Below are 22524 nucleotides of genomic sequence, written 5' to 3'. Positions count from 1 at the left end.
ATATATCATATAATACAGATACCTGTCGTATGTTACCCGATCGCAACATACCTCAATTCTTCATTCCAGTTGATGTAGCCTGAAGATATTGATATAATACTTTATCTACATCAATAACATATTCATTCCAATCAATAACATATTCCAAAATCATTAATATGAGTTTCAAATATCATTTGAAACTTCAAAAATTCATATCAAATCAAAATCATATCATAATTCAATTCCGACTTCGAATATGAGTTTCTTGTCAGTTATTCTACCGCATATATAACCGACACATAATTCTTCAATCTCAATCAAATGATTAAAATTCACTAATTATAATAAATTGAGAATAATTCAAAATAATATCACTATAATCATCTCTTCTTCGTTAAAATCATACATTATTCAACAATCTTTAATTCCAGTATGATTTAACAATTTATCGGATTTATTCCAAAAACCGATGAATTTCAAACATTACCAAAAATATAAAATTTATACCTCAAATCGAAGACCTCGTGTCAACGATCCCAGATCTGAAATCGGTTCGTCGATTAAATAAACCGATAAGTCGCACGATCGAAAAGAAATCAAAAACCTTTGTTTTCTCTTCTCCTGTAACTTTCTGAAAGTTACGTTTGATAACTTTCAAAGTTATCTTTTTATATATATATATATATATATATATATATATATATAATATTATATTATATTATATAAAATAATATAATATATATTATTTAACATTTTAACATCGGTATATCCCTTCGAATTAGTCAAACAATCAAATTTTTCAAAACTCAAAACATGAAACTTCTGTATCTTTGAGTTTTCTACGTCATATCCAAATCTCAAATCATTTGAGCTTCATATGAAAAAGATATGTCACTATTTACCATTTTGCCCTTAAAATTAATTCATTATTTTTCAACTTATCTACTGAAAATGCCATCAAAACTATTTTAGTCTCGGGGTCTCACACATCGTAAATTAAACAGAATCAGTTTATGTCATCTAGTTAAACAACCAAATGAGGAAGATCAAGGATATGTAAGACATGATGCTTATTTATTGATTCTTGAAAACATATATAGTGCATATAGGCATTTTAGCTATTAATCTTTCTGCAATTCTTCCTGATTTCTCCTCTGGCACCTGTCAGTGGAAAAATGTTTCCCATCTTCACCATGGACTTGGCGAATTGTTCCAAGAAAAGCTCGTTATCCGCAGCATATTTTTTCACCAACTCTAATGACACTTGATTCTTGGTAACCAGTACTTGATCAGAATTCAAGAGCCCCTTGAAACTCAATAAATTCTTGAAGTAGCTGTTGTCAAATTTGGTTGGGGTGACGAAATCTAAAGAAAATAGATTCTGATCCCCACCGGAACGCGGGCACGTGCCACGTAACTGGGATGCATAGGATTCATCTAAAGTGAAGTCAGGTTGTGAGTTCCCACTTTGGTTATAGAGCCTTTGCCTGAAGCTGACACATCTTGATTTTCCAATGGTATGACTTCCTAATTAAACAGAAAAGAGTTGTCAAATACATTGAAACAAGGAACAAAAAGTCAAATAAAATTTACCAGATAATGCCACAAGATCAACAATATCAAGGCCTTTTAGCTTAAACTTAGTGAGGATGGTTTGAAAAGTATTGTTAGGAGCTGGAATGTTGCTATTTGAGCCACTCAGACTGGCACCAAGAGAGTCCCTTCTTCCCAATGGGACCTCCCACCTTGGTCCACCAGCCTGCGAAAAAGAAATATCATCATCATTATATATATATATATATATATATATATATATATATATATATATATATATATATTTGATTATGAATTTGTATAATAATACTTTGGAACATTTGGTTTTTCATGCTTTTGTACTCACAAGAACTGTGGAATCTCTCGCGGCAAGAGCCATGATATCAGCACAAGAAACTGTGTCGGGACATTCTTGCTCAAGTGCCGACTTAATCTCATCAATTACTTCAAATCCACGGGCCGAATTCCTGTTAGGATTCGACCCCTTCTCGCTGATTATGCTTCCGCTGCTGTCCAGAAGTACCGATGCATCGCACCCCTACATAGAATCAACCAAAAAATATCGCATTTAATAAATCACAAGGTTTGCTCCTACTTGGACAACAACTGCCAAGTCAAATGAAATATATATATTTTAGCATCAGACTACGTAGTTGCGTATAAAAAACATTAGTATATATATACTGTGAAAAATCTAATAAAAAGCCATGCATGGCTGTGATGTTTAGTAGAGTGACAAACCTTAACGAAGCAGTCATGAAAATGAAGTCTAAGAAGCGAAGCAGCCATACGAGCTTCTCGAGCGACAGCTCTTGAAACGATAGAATAGACGATTTGTTGGGCTCGTGGGCATGATCGATCGTAAAACTGTGGATAAAGATAGCTTCCATAGGTTTTAATGGAGAAGCCAAAAGGTGCAAGAATCAGTAGAGTGAGAGATAACATTAACATGTTGATCATAATAGACTTGGCCATTCGATGCCAATTTGCTGCAGTGATGTGAGATGTATTGAAAGAAGAAACGCGTTCTTGGTTTTGATGAAACTTTTAGGTACAAATGGTGAGTATTTATAGAATGTAGTTCAAACACATATTGAGAGGGAGGAAGAATGGGGTAGAGTTGGTGGGATTTTAGGAAGAAAATATTGTAGAAAGTTCACGGCTTCAGGTGCTTGACGGGGGGCGATCTCGCGTATAGGTGGGATGAAACATGATTTTTTTTTTTTTACGTAAAATTTAAAATTATGTTGAGAACAGAAGATCAATCGTCCCCGTCTGGGGGTCTGCCGGGAAAGTAAGCTGTTTTCGGTTGAAACTAAATGGATAGACAAAATGGACAACTTGATAGAAGTTGGATTAGAAGCACCTGCATACCTGCTCCCTTCTATATACTTTGTATTGTTAGTATTGACTCATCTACTTTTGTATAAGTATATGTTATGTGTATTGATGACCATATGGGAAAATTAATAAGCAAATACCAATTTTAACATAGATTCACTACATATTTCGCTCTCCGATTGTTCATAAAATATTTAAAGTATACATCGATATCTAGTTACAAGAAATCACTACATAGTTTGCAATCCAACATTATTGCTTCGTTCGTTAAATACTTAATCTTATAATTGTTGTTGCAAGAAGTGAACATAAAGTATGCCTTTGATAGGTTATTCTTGAATTACAATTCACATTTTTTTAATGTTGAAATCATGTCCCAGATTTCTCTATGTGACCATTTCTCCAATTTGATTAATCAAAAAAAATTTCATTTAGAGTGTTATTAAAGTAATTGATCAATATATGCCCTTTTACGCAATCTAAATAAATTTTATAAAAAAAGTTCGCACAACAAATTTATATATATAAAAAATAATCTACGAATTAATTAATTAATTTCCAATATATATATGGTGAAGTTGTTGTATATTGGAATTGACCGCCGAAAGGATGGCCAGATTAGGTCAATATTTTGAAGATGAGAAATCATGTGAAGATTAGGAGAACTGCTCCGATTTTGGCCAAAGGTTATTCCTTTTTTACTTGGTCTCTTAACTTATGTTTTAACTCATTCATTTTTTATGCTCTTCTAAATTTATAATTTTTTCCATGGTTTTAAATCGATTCCCTCGCTCAAATAGAAGGGTTGATTTCGATTTTTATTGGCGAAAAACTAGATAAATCCATTAAAACTAATTATTTATCGGAGTTTTGATGTGAATCGTGCAACTAATTGCTATGACATGATCTCTCTAACGTATTGATATATTAATTATGTTCGTAATTCAGTACTTCGTCACATCTTGTGTCACGCTCTGACCCGTACTTTCATAGACGCGACTGCACAATAAACCCTATTACAACTACTTCACATACATTCCAGCTTTACGAAAATAGTTAAACCATGTTGATATATGAGTCCTTTATACCTCATTATAACTCATTCTAATATTCAATTTTTCTCACATAGGAGAAATGTATTACACCTTGATTAAAGTATTTTTCTCTCATATATTCTTATAAGTGAGCTTATCATTGAGATAAAACATTTTGTAATAGTCCTATATATCTCATAGTTCAATGAAATAAATTAGTGGAAGCCTTAAAAATTGACAATTAGGACACATTCAATATGCTCATTTATGTATTTATAAGGCTCAATCTCGATGTGGCCTCTTTTTATACATCTCAAATTAGTTGACCAAAAATCTGATTTCGTCGTTCGAACCGTAGTTTCGATCTTGTTTCTGGCACTAGGATTGGAAGTTTCTGCTGCAAGAAGTGGTGTCAAAGGGCCACCAAATGAGTCGAAAACAATAGAGAGACTAAGAGACCGATGGGTTTGGCCTTGTCGGAGTGTCCCGGAGGAACACAACAGAAACAACCACGAAAACTTGAGAATCGAGAGAGTGCTGGATGAATGGAGCCACCAAAGTGGAAACTAATTACTTAAAACCTGCATGTATATGAGACTGTAATGTGTGGGATGAATTTAAATCTTAGATATCATCATCTCCAAAAAGCATGTGTGTTTGATTCATATAAGAACGATTTAAATTAAAGAATGAATTTAAGTAACAACTATTATTCAAAATCATATCAATGACGATTATGTGATGTATCAATTTTATTTATATGAACTTAGATATGAATAATTATGCGTTGTGAGTTGTCTATTAAGTTAAGCCCAAAATTAAAGTGATCAGTCAAAATTTTGGTTATTGGACTTTTATGTATCTAATAGGTTGTGAGACTTTAATGTATAGAGACATAATACAATTTCTGTTTTTATGATAAAATAAAAATATAACAAGATAATGATAGACATTATCTATATATGAGTCATGGTCCCTAGATTTCACGACATCATGTTCACTATTCTCTTATCCATTAAGAAAATAATTGAGAAAAGAAAACTAAATGATTCTCTCAAAGAAAAAAGTGTGTAGATCTGGAAGATCAAGACACATTCTAAAAAATTCAAATTTATGGCTTCAGATACGATTTCTCTTAAGTTATCAGTCAAATTCTTCATGATTTAGAATGATGAAATATGTGGTTTATGGAAATTCCCTAACAAATGGTATCAGAGCCACTCATGCTTGAATCATTGAGATTTGTTTAAAAATTTTGGATATTATTTAGTTCCAGACTTTTAAAAGAAAATTTTATTTAATTTCTTTTATATGACTTCAGATCTGGAAAATATTTTGATTGAAAACAAATCTTTTAAAATTTTAGTTTCGGTAAAGAGATTTTGGTTGAAAATTTTAAAGATTCACTATAAGACTTCGATTTTCCGTCCAATTTTTATTTTAAAAAACATTTTAGAGGAAAATTGAAAATTTTGGTAAATTTTTTTCACAAACATCGACATATGGCACTCCCAAACATATGTAGATGCATAGAGGCGCCTTTTCAGGATGCCCCCTGCGCCCATGAATGTCCATGCTGTCGTACGCGCGTAGGGACGAGATTTCGGGCCGCCCAAGCGCACCCCGTACAAAATTTTCCATTTTTTTACAATTAAAGTGTAATAGCCGAGCCCGGTGTACGGTACGGTTTAAGCTTTACTTGTTATTTGGGTTTTATGATTAGATGTTTAGAGTTGTGTTTTGGGTCATAGTATTATTGGTTATTGTTTTATTGAGGTATTAGTTGGTGTTGATTGTTCGTTTCAGCGTTTCGGATCGATTTTAGTTGAGTTTGTACTGTTCATTGCCGTGAGTAGAGTGCACCCGCGCTCTTAGAGGAGTGCCCCCGCGGTGTACTATTCATCATTTAGGATTTGGAGGGCCGTTGCATCACCGCACCCGCGGCAGTGCAAGGACCGCACCCGCGGTGTGCACCGCACCCGCGGTAATTGTAGCACCGCACCCGCGGTGTCCGTGCATGGATTTATTTTGGAATGCCGTGAGCTTAGCGCACCCGCGGTGCTTGTGTGACCGCACCCGCGGTGTAAGTATGGGCGAGATATTTAGTACCTTTTTGATTGAGTTGACTTCATTCCATACCTTATCTTATCTTCTTTTCGAGATTTCCTCTCTAGTTCCAAGGGTTATTTCTCCACTTTCAATTGTTTCCTACCTTTGATTCTTGGAGTTATTTGGATTTCCGACTTGAGATCGACGTTCTCCGTGGTATAAGGAAGCTTAGGTAAGTTTTTGGTGCGATTCTATCATAGTTTTTGGAGATGAGTTGCTATAGGTGGATGTTTTGGTTGGTTTAATGGATTATTTAACTTGTAATTGTGGATATAGAGTTGATATTGGTGTTGTTTATGGATTATTGTTGTAGGTGGTGTACCAAGAGCTAAGTTTGAGGTGTTCTATTGGTTTGTAAGTGGAATTTCATCCCTTTGCTCACATGATGTTATATGTATTGTGTTTTAAAGGTTTCAAAGTGATATTCCCTTCAATTGATTCATTGTTATGTATTGATCCCATTGATTATCTATTGGAGACAATTGATGTCTCACTATTGTTAAAAAGGGAATACAAAAGAAAATATAGAGATTGCGAAACGACGGCTTTAAATGTTATTGAGAATTCAAATGTTTTTATTGGATTGATTAAATCATAGTCAGAGCATTGCATGCAATTAGTTGATCAACGCCCATAGGCTTTTATCCCTCACAGTTATCGATTTATATCGATGGGATATTTGCACCCACAGTCATAGATACTATTGATATCAATCCAACCAGAGAAAAGAGAAAATACCATCGTATTGCTATCTATTGATATGATATTGCTACAGTTATTGCTACAGTATTCATGTTTCAGAGTTGATGGTATTTATGATTTCAAAGCCATGATTTACAGAGTATATTGTATCATTGCTATGTTAGAGTTCCACTTGCTGAGATTTATTCTCATTTCAGTTATTTTCATGTGATGCAGATCAGAGTGGAGGCCCGGGACGTTGACTGTGGATAGGGGTCATATGCATGCACCGTTGGATGGAAGATTATTTTGTATCATTTTGGGACATGATCATAAGAATGATTCTTTTGTATTTTGTATATCATTTGAATGATCATGTGATTATTTTGTAAACATTTTTATGAAATGTATTTTGAAACTCCTTCCATATTTTAAAGAAAAATTTTAAATTTCCGCTGCGTATTTTATCGTTACGGGTCAGGGTGTCACATTTAGTGGTATCAGAGCGGTGTTCTTCGGACCAATGCATATGACTTCGTCTACTTTCAACTGTCCGGGTATGTTTTCTTGCATCTATCCATTGTTATATATTTATTGATTGGTGTCTTGTGAGCAATTGTAGAGTATGCCTCCTAAGCGTAAGGCGGCAGAGGGTGAGGATAGTTCTTCCTCGAGAGTTGTCGACGAGTTCGGCAAGTTGCTTAAGGAGCAGGCTAAGGTGCATAGCGATCAGATTCAGCAGTTGCTCCGATTGCAAGGAGCAGGACAGGGTCGAGGCCAAGTGAGAGGTCAGGTTGCTCAGGCTGTTGGCACTGATGCCGTCTTTTCTGCTTTCAAGAGGATGGATCCACCGGAATTCGCAGGTAGCGCCGATCCTCTAGTTGCTGTCGAGTGGGTCAAGGCGCTTGAAGCTATCTTCGATCATCTCCAGTACGAGGACAAAGACAGGATCAGTTGTGCCATTTTCATGTTGGTTAAAGCTGCACGTATCTGGTGGAATGCCACGAAAGTGGGAGTTGATGTTGCGACACTGAAGTGGTCTGAGTTCACTGACTTGTTCTACGACAAGTATTTCCCCGATGCACTTCGAGCGAGGAAGGTTACGGAGTTCTTGGAGCTTAGACAGGGGAGCTTAGATGTTGGTCAGTATATCCTGAAGTTTGAGGAGGGTTGCTTATTTGCTCCGTATATTGCTTCGAACGACAAGGACAAGGGCGCTCATTTCATTCGAGGCCTTAGAGCGGAGATTCGTCGTGATATCAACATGTCCAAGGCTGTTACTTTCAAGGAGATCGTGTCCAAAGCGCTGTTGGCCGAGCAGGACGAGAAGGATATCGCCAGGGAGAGGCAAGAGAGGCATCAAGCTGTTGCTCAGAGAGGCCAGGGTTCTAATCAGAGGGGCAGGAATCGTTTCAAGGGCAAGGACAAGATGGAGCCGAGTCCTAGACCTCCGCCAGTTCCAGTTGTTCCATTTGATCCCGAGAAGCCTTTGTGTCAGAAGTGTGGCAAGCATCACCGTGGAGAGTGCAGATTTGGCACTCAGTCTTGTTATCGTTGTGGCACGGCAGGCCACGTTGCCAGGAATTGTCCTAAGGGAGCTAGCCAAGGGAAGGTGCAGGGTCGTATCTTTTCGATGACCAAGGAAGGTATTAATCATGATTCTTCATTGATCTCTAGTACTATTTTGATTTCAGGCAGAGTAGCTACTACTTTGATTGATACTGGTGCTACTCATTCTTTTATGTCTGATTTGTTTTTGAGATCTTTGGGTATAGTTCCTTCTAGTCTTCCCATTCAGCTTAGTGTTGTTTTGCCTTCGGGAGATGTCTTGTGCCCGACATCGATTGTCTTTGCGTGCCCTGTTCGTATTGAGGAGCGAGTTGTCTTCGCTGATTTGATTGTTATTCCTATGGTTGCCTTCGATGTTATTCTTGGCATGGATTGGCTTTCGACTTACCGTGCAGTTATCGATTGTGTTGCTAAGAAGGTGACTTTTGCAGATGATGGCCAGGGAGGAGTTCTCGCCAGCTCAGGTACTTCGCTGGTCCTTCCTTTTATTTCTTGTCTTGAGGCTGAGAGATTGTTGTGTAGAGGTTGCGATGGGTTTCTTGCTTCTATTGTGGATGTTGGTAGACTGATTAAGTTGAATATTGATGATATCGATGTTGTGAGGGAGTTTGCTGATGTGTTTGAGGATGATGTTCCGGGTTTGCCGTCGGATAGGGATGTTGAGTTCGTTATCGATTTAGCTCCTGGTACGGTTCCTATCTCTAAGGCTCCGTACCGGATGGCCCCTACTGAGATGAAGGAGTTGAAGGCGCAGTTGCAGGATCTTCTGGATAAGGGTTTTATTTGTCCGAGTTCTTCGCCTTGGGGAGCTCCGGTTCTTTTCGTTAAGAAGAAAGATGGTTCCTTGCGGCTGTGTATCGAATACAGGGAGCTCAACAAAGTGACTGTCAAGAACAAGTATCCGTTGCCACGGATAGATGATTTGTTTGATCAGCTCCATGGTGCCACTGTGTTCTCGAAGATTGATCTTCGGTCTGGCTACTATCAGTTGAAGGTTAGGGAGTCTGATGTCCCTAAGACGGCTTTCAGGACCAGGTATGGTCATTTTGAGTTTCTTGTGATGTCGTTTGGTTTGACCAATGCCCCTTCAGTCTTTATGGATCTGATGAACCGTGTGTTCAAGCCGTTCTTGGATAGCTTCGTCATTGTTTTCATCGACGATATCCTGATCTATTCCAAGACCAGAGAGCTTCATGCAGAGCATCTCAGAGTGGTGCTTCAGTTGTTGCGAGAGAAGAGGTTGTTTGCCAAGTTGAAGAAGTGTGAGTTTTGGTTGGATCAGATTTCTTTTCTAGGCCATGTCGTTTCGAGAGATGGCATTGCTGTTGATCCATTGAAGATAGAGGCGATTCAGAATTGGCCTATTCCTACTACTGTTCCTGAGGTACGCAGTTTCCTCGGTTTGGCGGGTTATTATCGTCGTTTCATTTCAGATTTTTCCAAGATTGCCCTGCCATTGTCCAATCTGACGAGGAAGACTGTGAAGTTCGAGTGGTCTATCGAATGCCAGAGTGCATTCCAAGAGCTGAAGGATAGATTGACGACAGCTCCTGTTCTTTCATTGCCTAGTGGTTCTGAGGATTTCGTTGTCTTTACCGATGCGTCGAAGAGAGGCCTTGGTGCAGTTCTGATGCAGCGAGGTAAGGTTATTGCCTATGCTTCTCGCCAGTTGAAGGATTATGAGAAGAATTATCCGACGCACGATTTGGAGCTAGCAGCTGTGGTTTTCGCCCTGAAGATTTGGAGACATTATCTGTATGGCGAAAAGTGTGAGATCTTCACAGACCACAAGAGTTTGAAGTATCTGTTTTCTCAAAAAGAGCTCAACATGAGGCAGAGGAGGTGGTTAGAGCTTGTCAAAGATTATGATGTGACGATTAGTTACCACCCAGGGAAGGCGAACGTTGTGGCAGATGCGTTGAGTCGCAAGTCGAGTGCTTCTTTGAGTTCTTTGATTCAGAGGCCATTGTTGATGGATTTGCAGAGAGAGGAGATTGATCTGGTTATTCCAGGTACCATGTAGTATCCCGATGCCTAATTTGAGTTAATTATTGGATTAAATATTATTTCGGTGGGATCGAAAGGACCGAACAGGGTTCGGATCGTCCGATCAGGGTTCGGATCGTCCGATCAGAGTTCGGATCGTCCGAAGACAGGTGGCTGGACACGTGGAAGACATGCAGAGTTCGGATCGTCCGATCAAGGTTCGGATCGTCCGAAGACAGGTGGCTGGACACGCGGAAGACATGCAGGGTTCGGATCGTCCGATCAGGATTCGGATCGTCCGAAGTGAACCGGATCGGATCGTCCGAAGTGGATCGGATCTACCGATCGTTGTCTATAAATAGAGGCGCGAGGCTTCACTTTTTACTCGCCAATTCCGAGTGTTCCAGAACGTTTTAGTCGTTTCTGATGGGTTTCTAGTCTTTTCCCGAGGTTTAGGCACTAGCGGGGAGCTACTGGTTTTGTAGCGGAGCTGTGCTCTAGTTGGGGGCTAGCGGCATCAGTGGGCTGACTACGGATGCAGGCTTGATTCTAGGGCTGATTGCTAGGATCTACTGGTTTGAGGTACGAAAATACTATCCGAGATAGCAGGATTGAGTATGCTTTACTATGTGTTGCATGTTTATATGTTGCATTATTATCTGTCATATGATGCATGGTTTATTATGCGGCATTTGCATATTCATGTTGAGCCTGACTATTTTTGAGATAGCCTGTTGAGAGGGTGCTCAGCCCTCGTTTGTTGTGGATGGTTGGACCCCGTTGGCCGACGGTGGTCAGGTCACCGGTATATCCACAGGTTTATTTTGGTATGGGAGCCACCTCCTGGTGCGACGGCGCAGAGTGCTACATACCTTGACGTCATTTACCTGAGCAGTATTTCGATATACCCAGATCCTGGTATCCAGTACATTTTGCATACATGCATGTCATAGTCTTGTATACTCATGCTTTCGGTGCTGAGCGTTTTATGCTCACGTCCTCGGTTTATCTCTGTTTTGGACACCCAATTCGATGGGGCAGGTCTCAGGTTGGACGGTCCAGGAGGGAGTGGACAGGGAGCTGGCAGAGGTTGACTTGTAGTTATTGGTATTCGTTCTTGGTATTTAGTTCGATCTGGTTGTTTAAGTAATTTGTACTTACAGATTCGATTGGGTTGTATTACTGTTTTTCCGCTGTATTACCTGATTCAGTTTTAAATGTTAATTTTGCATGCTTAAGTTCTGATTAGTAGGTGATTCTGGAACGGGTCACTACATTTATGGTATCAGAGCATGCATTAAGATTTTGGGATTAGAACTGTTCTTTTGGGTTTAATCTCTGGTAACTTTTGTAGCTAAGAGATGTCTGGTTTTGACGACGATGCTAGTAGTCATGGCAGCATTGGACGCTGGGGAGACCGCGACGATCGGGAGCGTCGTCGAGAGCATCGAGAACGTCGTCAACACCGTCGTGATGAGCCTCGGAGTTTTAGTTTGCATCGGTTCTTGTAGATGGGGCCGAAACCTCTTTCGGGCGGTGAGACTCCGGATGTTGCGGAGAACTGGCTTGAGAGGATGGAGAGCTGCTTCAAGACTTTTCAGTGCTCGGCGGAGCAGCAGATTGATACCCTTGATTTCTTGCTGGAGGGTGGTGCGCGCAAGTGGTGGAGGTCTACCTCTGCACCGATAGTTCAGCGACAGGGTCGAGTTCTTTGGGCCGATTTCCGAGCCGCTTTCATGCTGCTTTACTTTCCGCCAGCTCTTCTGCAGACCAAGGCGATTGAGTTGATCAATCTGAAGCAGGGAAGTTTGTCTGTTGATGAGTATCAGCAGAAGTTCTTTGAGTTGCTTCCGTATGTTCCACATGTCAGTGACAATGCTAGGGCCAAGTATAATCATTTTCTCCAGGGCCTCAATCAGGAGATTTATGATCGGGTTGTTGTCTGCGATGATCCGACATCGTATGAGGGCCTTGTGAACCGTTGTCGCCAGGCTGAGGGCAGTTTGCTGAGAGGTCGAGCCATGCAGTCTGCTCGTCCTACTAGTTCTTTGGGTCCCCGCGCCCAAGCATTCAAGAAGGCTGGATCTACTTCTTCTTCCTCTGGATCTGGAGGAGTTCACCATTTTGGGAAGAAGAAGGGCCCGTGTCAGCATTGCGGAAAGGATCATCCGACGGAGCGTTGTCGCAAAGTTGCGGGTGCTTGTTACAAATGCGGTGAGATGGGCCATATGAAGAGAGACTGTCCACAGACGGGCGGAGGATCAGGATCTGGTTCTCAGGCTTCAGTTCATCAGAGGCCACAGCAGGGACAGTCTACTCAGGATTCTAACCTCCTACCGCGTACTCAAGGGCAGGTCTTTGCTCTTAACCAGGATCAGGCTGCTGAGGAGAACGACAGAGTTATCGCAGGTGTTTTTTTATTATGTGGATTACCTGCTTACGTTCTCATTGATACTGGTGCATCACATTCATTCATATCTGCGAGATTTGCTAAGCGTCATGCATTACCTTTCACTTCTTTGGACGTTGTGGTATCTGTTTCCACACCGATGGGTCATTCGGTGCTAGCTAAACGTCTAGTTTTGGGTTGTCCTCTAGAGTTTGAGGGTAATATTTTAACTGCTAATTTGATGATTCTTGCGATGGAGGATTTTGATTGCATTCTGGGAATAGATGTGCTGACTGTGTTTAGAGCTACTGTGGACTGTTATCAGAAGTTTGTGCAGTTTCGTCCAGTTGAGGGCGACAGTTGGTTTTTCTATGGAGAGGGAGCGCGACCCCCGATGCCTGTGGTTTCTGCTCTGAAAGCCTGTCGTGCTTTAGAGTCGGGCGGGGAAGGCTACCTTATCTATGCTATTGATTCGTCCGCAGATAGTGTCGGTATCAGCGACATTCCAGTGGTTTGCGATTTTCCGGATGTTTTTCCCGAGGAGATTCCTGGTTTTCCTCCCGTTCGAGAAGTGGATTTCGGCATTGATTTAGTGCCAGGCACGGCACCAATCTCTAGAGCTCCTTATCGTTTAGCTCCATCGGAGATGCAAGAATTGAAACAGCAGTTGCAGGATCTTCTTGACAAGGGGTATATTCGACCCAGTGTGTCCCCGTGGGGAGCACCAGTTCTTTTTGTCAAAAAGAAGGATGGTTCTATGCGGCTCTGCATAGATTATCGGCAGTTGAATCGTGCTACGATAAAGAATAAGTATCCGTTGCCACGGATTGATGATTTATTTGATCAACTGCAAGGTACCTCTGTGTATTCCAAGATTGATTTAAGGTCTGGTTATCATCAGCTTCGGGTTCATCAGGGAGATATATCGAAGACTGCATTCAGGACCCGGTATGGGCATTATGAGTTTCTGGTTATGCCTTTTGGGGTGACGAATGCACCAGCAGTTTTTATGGATCTGATGAATCGGGTTTTTCGGGAATTCTTGCATAAGTTTGTTGTGGTGTTTATAGATGATATCTTAATCTATTCGCATGATCAGCAAGAACACGTACAACACTTAAGGATTATTTTACAGACACTTCGCGAGAATCAGCTTTATGCGAAGTTGAGTAAATGTGAGTTTTGGATTGACAGGGTTGTATTCCTTGGTCATGTCATTTCTAGCAAGGGAGTTTCAGTTGACCCGAGCAAGGTGGAAGCGGTATTGAACTGGTCGCGTCCGACGACAGTAGCCGAGATCCGCAGTTTTCTGGGATTGGCTGGGTATTATCGCCGTTTCATTGTCAACTTCTCTCAGGTTGCTAAGCCACTCACTCAGCTCACTCGGAAAGATGTTTCATTTGAGTGGACATCAGAGTGCGAAGAGAGTTTCTTGGAACTTCGCAGACGTTTGACATCTGCGCCTATTTTGGCTTTACCGTCTGGATCTGGTGGTTTCAGTGTTTACACCGATGCCTCTTTACAGGGACTAGGGTGTGTTCTGATGCAGAATGAGCATGTGATTGCTTATGCGTCGAGACAGTTGAAGCCTCATGAGGAAAACTATCCTGTTCATGATCTGGAATTAGCAGCGATCGTTTTTGCTTTGAAAATCTGGCGCCATTATCTGTATGGTGAGCGATTTGAGATTTTCACTGATCATAAGAGTTTGAAGTATCTGTTCACTCAGGCTGAGTTGAACATGCTTCAGCGTCGTTGGATGGATCTACTCAAGGATTATGATTGTGAGATCAAGTAACATCCAGGATCTGCGAATCTCACGGCCGATGCTCTTAGTCGCAAGGTGAGATTGTCTGCTCTTCAGACTTGTGCTGTATCTGAGATTATTCAGGATTTCTGTTCGATGGGATTCAATTGTAAACATCGGAAGGGAACGGAGAGTATCCGTGTAGCTACTATTTTGTCTGAGCCAGTTTTGTATTCTCGGATTAGAGATGCTCAGATGTCTGATTCTAAGATTCAGAGATTAGCTCGGTTGGCTGATGGAGATAATACTTCTGGATTCCACTGTCAGTCCAAGGGTCTTTTGTGCTTATCTGGTCGTGTTGTTGTACCGGAAGATGACACTTTGAGGGAGAAGATTTTATCCCAGGCTCATCGTAGCAAGTTGAGTGTTCATCCGGGGAGCAACAAGATGTATAAGGATTTGAGGACTCGATTTTGGTGGAAAGGTATGAAACGTAATGTTTATCAGTATGTCTCCAAGTGCCTAGTCTGTCAGCAGGTGAAGGCTGAGTATCGACGACCTGGAGGTTTGTTGCAGAATCTTCCTATTCCGGAGTGGAAGTGGGAGCATATCACGATGGACTTCGTGACTCACTTGCCTATGTCTGTGGGGAATAGAGATGCTATCTGGGTGGTAGTGGATCGGCTTACTAAGTCTGCCCATTTTCTTCCGTATAACAGAGATTTCACTTTCGATCGGATGGCACGGTTGTACATTCAAGAGATTGTACGGTTTCATGGTGTGCCCGTGAGTATCGCTAGTGACAGAGATCCTCGATTTACATCTAGATTTTGGGGCAGCTTTCAGCATGCCTTGGGCACTACCTTGAGTTTGAGTACTGCATATCACCCAGAGACTGACGGTCAGTCAGAGAGGACTATTCGTACTCTTGAGGATATGTTGAGATCTTGTGTGATGGATTTCGGGCCAGCTTGGCAGGATCATCTGCCACTGATAGAGTTTGCATACAACAACAGTTTTCATAGGAGTATTGGTATGTCTCCGTTTGAAGCATTGTATGGTCGACGTTGTCGTACTCCTCTGTTCTGGGAGGAAGTCGGAGAACGACAGGTCGAGGGTCCAGAATTGATTCAGCAGGCCATGGACAAAGTTCTTGTGATCAAACAGCGGATTAAGACTGCTCAGGATCGACAAGCGAGTTATGCGAACACCAAGCGCAGACCTCTTCATTTTGATGCAGGCGAGAAAGTGTTTCTCAAGGTATCACCTTTTCGGAGGATTCTGAGATTTGGACTCAAGGGTAAGCTATCTCCGAGATTCATTGGTCCTTTTGAGATCTTAGAATGTGTGGGAGATTTGGCCTACAGATTAGCTTTGCCACCGTATCTGTCTAGTGTTCACAATGTGTTTCATGTGTTTTTGTTGAGACGATACATAGCGGATGAGTCTCATGTTTTGCATCCGACAGAAGTTCAGCTGAATCCGGATTTGTCTTTTGTGGAAAGACCGGTTTCGATCTTAGACCGGAAGGATAAGGTACTGCGGAATAAGACTATTCCTCTTGTCTTAGTGCAGTGGCAGCGCCGAGGTACTGAAGAAGCTACTTGGGAACTAGAGAGTCGCATGCGGTCAGAGCATCCAGAGTTGTTCTAGTTGTAGTATTTTCAGTTATGATTGTAATTTCAGTTGTACTTTCAGTTGTAATTCATTCTTAAGTTGAATGTATTGTTGTTCAGAATTGTCATTCTTCAGACTCGATTTCGCGGACGAAATCCTTTTTAGGGGGGGAGAATGTAGTATCCCGATGCCTAATTTGAGTTAATTATTGGATTAAATATTATTTCGGTGGGATCGAAAGGACCGAACAGGGTTCGGATCGTCCGATCAGGGTTCGGATCGTCCGATCAGAGTTCGGATCGTCCGAAGACAGGTGGCTGGACACGTGGAAGACATGCAGAGTTCGGATCGTCCGATCAAGGTTCGGATCGTCCGAAGACAGGTGGCTGGACACGCGGAAGACATGCAGGGTTCGGATCGTCCGATCAGGATTCGGATCGTCCGAAGTGTACCGGATCGGATCGTCCGAAGTGGATCGGATCTACCGATCGTTGTCTTTAAATAGAGGCGCGAGGCTTCACTTTTTACTCGCCAATTCCGAGTGTTCCAGAGCGTTTTAGTCGTTTCTGATGGGTTTCTAGTCTTTTCCCGAGGTTTAGGCACTAGCGGGGAGCTACTGGTTTTGTAGCGGAGCTGTGCTCTAGTTGGGGGCTAGCGGCATCAGTGGGCTGACTACGGACGCAGGCTTGATTCTAGGGCTGATTGCTAGGATCTACTGGTTTGAGGTACGAAAGTACTATCCGAGATAGCAGGATTGAGTATGCTTTACTATGTGTTGCATGTTTATATGTTGCATTATTATCTGTCATATGATGCATGGTTTATTATGCGGCATTTGCATAATCATGTTGAGCCTGATTATCTTTGAGATAGCCTGTTGCGAGGGTGCTCAGCCCTCGTTTGTTGTGGATGGTTGGACCCCGTTGGCCGACGGTGGTCAGGTCACCGGTATATCCACAGGTTTATTTTGGTATGGGAGCCACCTCCTGGTGCGACGGCGCAGAGTGCTACATACCTTGACGTCATTTACCTGAGCAGTATTTCGTTATACCCAGATCCTGGTATCCAGTACATTTTGCATACATGCATGTCATAGTCTTGTATACTCATGCTTTCGGTGCTGAGCGTTTTATGCTCACGTCCTCGGTTTATCTCTGTTTTGGACACCCAATTCGATGGGGCAGGTCTCAGGTTGGACGGTCCAGGAGGGAGTGGACAGGGAGCTGGCAGAGGTTGACTTGTAGTTATTGGTATTCGTTCTTGGTATTTAGTTCGATCTGGTTGTTTAAGTAATTTGTACTTACAGATTCGATTGGGTTGTATTACTGTTTTTCCGCTGTATTACCTGATTCAGTTTTAAATGTTAATTTTGCATGCTTAAGTTCTGATTAGTAGGTGATTCTGGAACGGGTCACTACATACCATTGCTCGTCTTTCAGCGTTGGTTATTCGATCTACTTTGACGGACAGGATCCGTAGAGAGCAGTCGACTGATGTTCAGTTGACAGAGTTGAGAGCTAGAGCTGAGGAGAGCGGGAACTCAGAGTTTGGTTCGAATGGTGATGGTTTGGTGACTTTCAGAGGCCGTATTTGTGTTCCTTCAGGCGATGATATTCGTCGAGACGTTTTGTCAGATGCTCATACCGCACCTTATTCGATTCATCCAGGCAGTACGAAGATGTATCAGGATCTTCGTCGACTCTTTTGGTGGCCAGGTATGAAGAAAGATGTTGCTTTGTTCATTTCTCAGTGCCTTACTTGTCAGCAGGTGAAGATTGAGCACCAGAGACCTGCTGGAACATTGCTATCTTTGCCGATTCCTCAGTGGAAATGGGAACATATCACTATGGATTTCGTGACTGGTCTGCCCAGAGTTCAGAGGGGTTATAATTCCATTTGGGTCATCGTTGATCGATTGACCAAGTCAGCGCACTTTCTTCCAGTCAAGACGACGTACTCCATGTCTCAGTACGCCGAGGATTACATTGCAGAGATTGTTAGACTTCACGGTGTCCCTGTGTCGATCGTGTCTGATCGTGACCCTAGATTTACCTCCGAGTTTTGGAAGAGTCTGCACAGAGCTATGGGTTCGCGGTTAGCTTTCAGTACAGCTTATCATCCTCAGAGCGACGGTCAGTCAGAGAGAGTCATTCAGATTCTTGAGGATATGCTCAGAGCTTGTACTATTGACTATTCTGGTAGCTGGGATTCTAAATTGCCACTTGTGGAGTTCACGTACAACAATAGCTACCAGGAGTCGATTGGGATGGCACCGTATGAGGCACTTTATGGCAGGAAGTGCAGATCCCCTTTGTTTTGGGATGAGGTTGGTGAGAGGAAGATGTTGGGTCCCGAGTTGGTCCAGCAGACTGCCGATGTTGTTGCAGTGATCAGAGAGAGGATGAAGACTGCTCAATCCAGGCAGAAGAGCTATGCAGATGTTCGTCGTAGACCTTTGCAGTTCGAGGTTGGCGTTCATGTATTTTTGAAGATAGCACCTCTCAAGGGTGTGATGAGATTTGGCAAGAAGGGTAAACTGAGTCCGAGGTTTATTGGCCCTTTTGAGATCTTGGACAGAGTTGGTGACAGAGCCTACAGATTAGCCCTACCGCCCGATCTTGACAGAGTCCATAATGTGTTTCACGTATCGATGCTCAGGAAGTATATTGCAGATCCTTCCCATGTTCTTCGCCACGAGCCATTGGACTTGACGCCGAATTTGACTTACCAAGAGATTCCGGTCCGGATTTTGGATCGCACAGTTAGAGTTTTGAGGAACAAAGAGATCGGCATCGTTAAAGTCCTTTGGAAGAACCATTTGATTGAGGAGGCTACGTGGGAACCAGAGATTGAGATGAGAGAGAAGTATCCTGAGTTGTTCGTGCAGTGACGTCAATTTCGCGGACGAAATTCCTCTAAGGAGGGGAGATTGTAATAGCCGAGCCCGGTGTACGGTACGGTTTAAGCTTTACTTGTTATTTGGGTTTTATGATTAGATGTTTAGAGTTGTGTTTTGGGTCATAGTATTATTGGTTATTGTTTTATTGAGGTATTAGTTGGTGTTGATTGTTCGTTTCAGCGTTTCGGATCGATTTTAGTTGAGTTTGTACTGTTCATTGCCGTGAGTAGAGTGCACCCGCGCTCTTAGAGGAGTGCCCCCGCGGTGTACTATTCATCATTTTGGATTTGGAGGGCCGTGGCATCACCGCACCCGCGGCAGTGCAAGGACCGCACCCGCGGTGTGCACCGCACCCGCGGTAATTGTAGCACCGCACCCGCGGTGTCCGTGCATGGATTTATTTTGGAATGCCGTGAGCTTAGCGCACCCGCGGTGCTTGTGTGACCGCACCCGCGGTGTAAGTATGGGCGAGATATTTAGTACCTTTTTGATTGAGTTGACTTCATTCCATACCTTATCTTATCTTCTTTTCGAGATTTCCTCTCTAGTTCCAAGGGTTTTCTCCACTTTCAATTGTTTCCTACCTTTGATTCTTGGAGTTATTTGGATTTCCGACTTGAGATCGACGTTCTCCGTGGTATAAGGAAGCTTAGGTAAGTTTTTGGTGCGATTCTATCATAGTTTTTGGAGATGAGTTGCTATAGGTGGATGTTTTGGTTGGTTTAATGGATTATTTAACTTGTAATTGTGGATATAGAGTTGATATTGGTGTTGTTTATGGATTATTGTTGTAGGTGGTGTACCAAGAGCTAAGTTTGAGGTGTTCTATTGGTTTGTAAGTGGAATTTCATCCCTTTGCTCACATGATGTTATATGTATTGTGTTTTAAAGGTTTCAAAGTGATATTCCCTTCAATTGATTCATTGTTATGTATTGATCCCATTGATTATCTATTGGAGACAATTGATGTCTCACTATTGTTAAAAAGGGAATACAAAAGAAAATATAGAGATTGCGAAACGACGGCTTTAAATGTTATTGAGAATTCAAATGTTTTTATTGGATTGATTAAATCATAGTCAGAGCATTACATGCAATTAGTTGATCAACGCCCATAGGCTTTTATCCCTCACAGTTATCGATTTATATCGATGGGATATTTGCACCCACAGTCATAGATACTATTGATATCAATCCAACCAGAGAAAAGAGAAAATACCATCGTATTGCTATCTATTGATATGATATTGCTACAGTTATTGCTATAGTATTCATGTTTCAGAGTTGATGGTATTTATGATTTCAAAGCCATGATTTACAGAGTATATTGTATCATTGCTATGTTAGAGTTCCACTTGCTGATATTTATTCTCATTTCAGTTATTTTCATGTGATGCAGATCAGAGTGGAGGCCCGGGACGTTGACTGTGGATAGGGGTCATATGCATGCACCGTTGGATGGAAGATTATTTTGTATCATTTTGGGACATGATCATAAGAATGATTCTTTTGTATTTTGTATATCATTTGAATGATCATGTGATTATTTTGTAAACATTTTTATGAAATGTATTTTGAAACTCCTTCCATATTTTAAAGAAAAATTTTAAATTTCCGCTGCGTATTTTATCGTTACGGGTCAGGGTGTCACATAAAGTTTATTCGGTTTAAGGTTAAATGTTCAACTGTTCAAATAATGATAAGTTTGTGTGTATTTTAAAATAAATTGATTGAAATAAAATGCCGTCAAAGTGACATATTGTATGGAAATTAAATTTATTTTAAATAAAAAAAAAACATTTAGTATATATGATTTATATGAATATTAATCAGTCTAAAAGAAGGTTAATATGTAATATAATTATATATGCACTTGTTGTGGTAAATATTTGATAGTTATTTTGTTTTTCATGTGAATAACAAATCGCCTCAAAGGAAGGCTGCTATTTGATATGGTAATTACTATCAATATCTGACTAATGCGCAAGAATATCACTTATAATTTAATCTTTTGTCCAAGATAAAACATTAATGAAGTGCTAGATATCCTGTTTATGGGATTTACATTATTTGAATTTATTGATTATTTTATTTGGATATTTGGTTGAGCATGTATATTTGGATTTTGTTCTCTCTTTAGATTTGACTTATGCAAATATTCATTCCAACATAAATTCTATTTTTATGTTAAATAACTATAATTTTAAATCGTAGCAAGAGAATTTATTGATAGTTCTCAGAGTCGTGGATTTGAACCTTGTGATAATGGTTGACTCTGCTCTTGCCATTGCGTATAAGAGACCTCGAATGAAAAGAGAGAGTTTGAAAGGTGGGAGAGGTTGGATCACAAGTGTATGATGATTATAAAGAGGGTAATTCCAAAAACATTCAGGTGCACAATGTCTAATGACATTGTTAGGGCTAAGATTTTCCTTTATGACCTTGGAAAGAGGTTTTACAAAAAATAAAAACGTCGGAAATTGGTACACTTTTGGCAAGTATCGTTTCAATGAGGTACATGGGTAAGACAACATCAGGGAGTATATTATGTAAATGTCTCGTCTTGCTTCAAGATTGAAAGCACTGAAGCTTGACCTCTCTGAGGACTTGCTGGTGCATTTTCTTTTAATGTCTCTTCCTCCACAATTCAATCAGTTTAAGGTAAGCTATAACTGTCGGAAAGAGATTTGGTCTCTGAATGAGCTCATCTCGCATTGTGTTTAGGAAGAGGAGGGATTGATGCAAGACAAGGTTGAAAGTGCTCATAATACCTCTACCTCGAAGGATAAAGGAAATAAAAGAAATATAAGGAATTTGTGGATACACAGCCTCCGAAGAAACAACAAAAGTATACTGATTATTCTCAAAGTTCTGGTTCTTTTTCTGTGACATTGATGGGCATATGAAGAAGCTATACACTAATTATGACGTTTGGCATGTTAAGAAAGATGTGCTTCTAAATATGGTTTTTTCTGAGGTTAATTTAACTTCAGCACTTAGACACACGTGGTGGATAAATTATGGTTTAACAACTCACATCAATGTGTCTATACAGGGTTGCTTGGATTGCCGAAAACCAAGTGATGCTGAAAGATTCATCTATTTTGGTGACGACAAAAAACTTGAAGTTGAGGCGATAGAAAAATTTAGATTATAGTTAAAGACTGAAATATATTTGGATTTTTATGAAACATTTGTTATATCGTCTTTTAGACAAAATTTGATTTTCATTTCTGAATTGGACAAATTTGGTTATTCTTGTTCATTTGGAGATGGAATATTCAAGTTTCTTGATTCAAAATTGGTTGGTTTTGGTTCTTTATCCGGATACAGTAATCTTTATTATGTGGATGTTATTGCTTCATTTAATGAATCCCTGCAAACAAGTAGAGACACTAAAAGAAAATTAACTAGTGAGAATTCAGCTATGTTATGACACAAAATATTGGGTCATATATCTGAAAAGAGAATAAAAAGACTTGTGTCAGATGAAATTCTCAAACTTTTAGATTACACAGATTTTAATAATTTTATTTAATTGTATAGAGAGAAAACAAACCAACCAAAGGAGATTTGAAGCCAACAGGTGTTCAGGTGTCTCAGAACTTATACATAC

The 22524-nt window shown here is 40.7% G+C and overlaps 1 protein-coding gene across 1 annotated transcript; it reads right to left on the bottom strand.

The window, feature by feature from the left end:
• Positions 1-961: 961 nt before the first annotated feature.
• LOC140812178 (peroxidase 72-like) lies at positions 962-2879 on the bottom strand. The gene is made up of 4 exons (XM_073170393.1): positions 2278-2879; positions 1883-2074; positions 1576-1741; positions 962-1509 (listed from the first exon to the last, which is right to left on the bottom strand). Exons 1-4 carry the CDS (start codon positions 2509-2511, stop codon positions 1097-1099), a joined length of 1005 nt encoding a protein of 334 aa, XP_073026494.1. The 5' UTR covers positions 2512-2879; the 3' UTR covers positions 962-1096.
• Between the last annotated feature and the right edge of the window lie 19645 nt (positions 2880-22524).

The sequence above is a fragment of the Primulina eburnea genome, chromosome 14 (assembly GCF_022965805.1).
Source record: "Primulina eburnea isolate SZY01 chromosome 14, ASM2296580v1, whole genome shotgun sequence".
Taxonomy (NCBI): domain Eukaryota; kingdom Viridiplantae; phylum Streptophyta; class Magnoliopsida; order Lamiales; family Gesneriaceae; genus Primulina; species Primulina eburnea.
The sequence above is the reverse complement of the archived record's forward strand: the minus strand, read 5'-3'. Positions and strand labels throughout refer to the sequence as shown.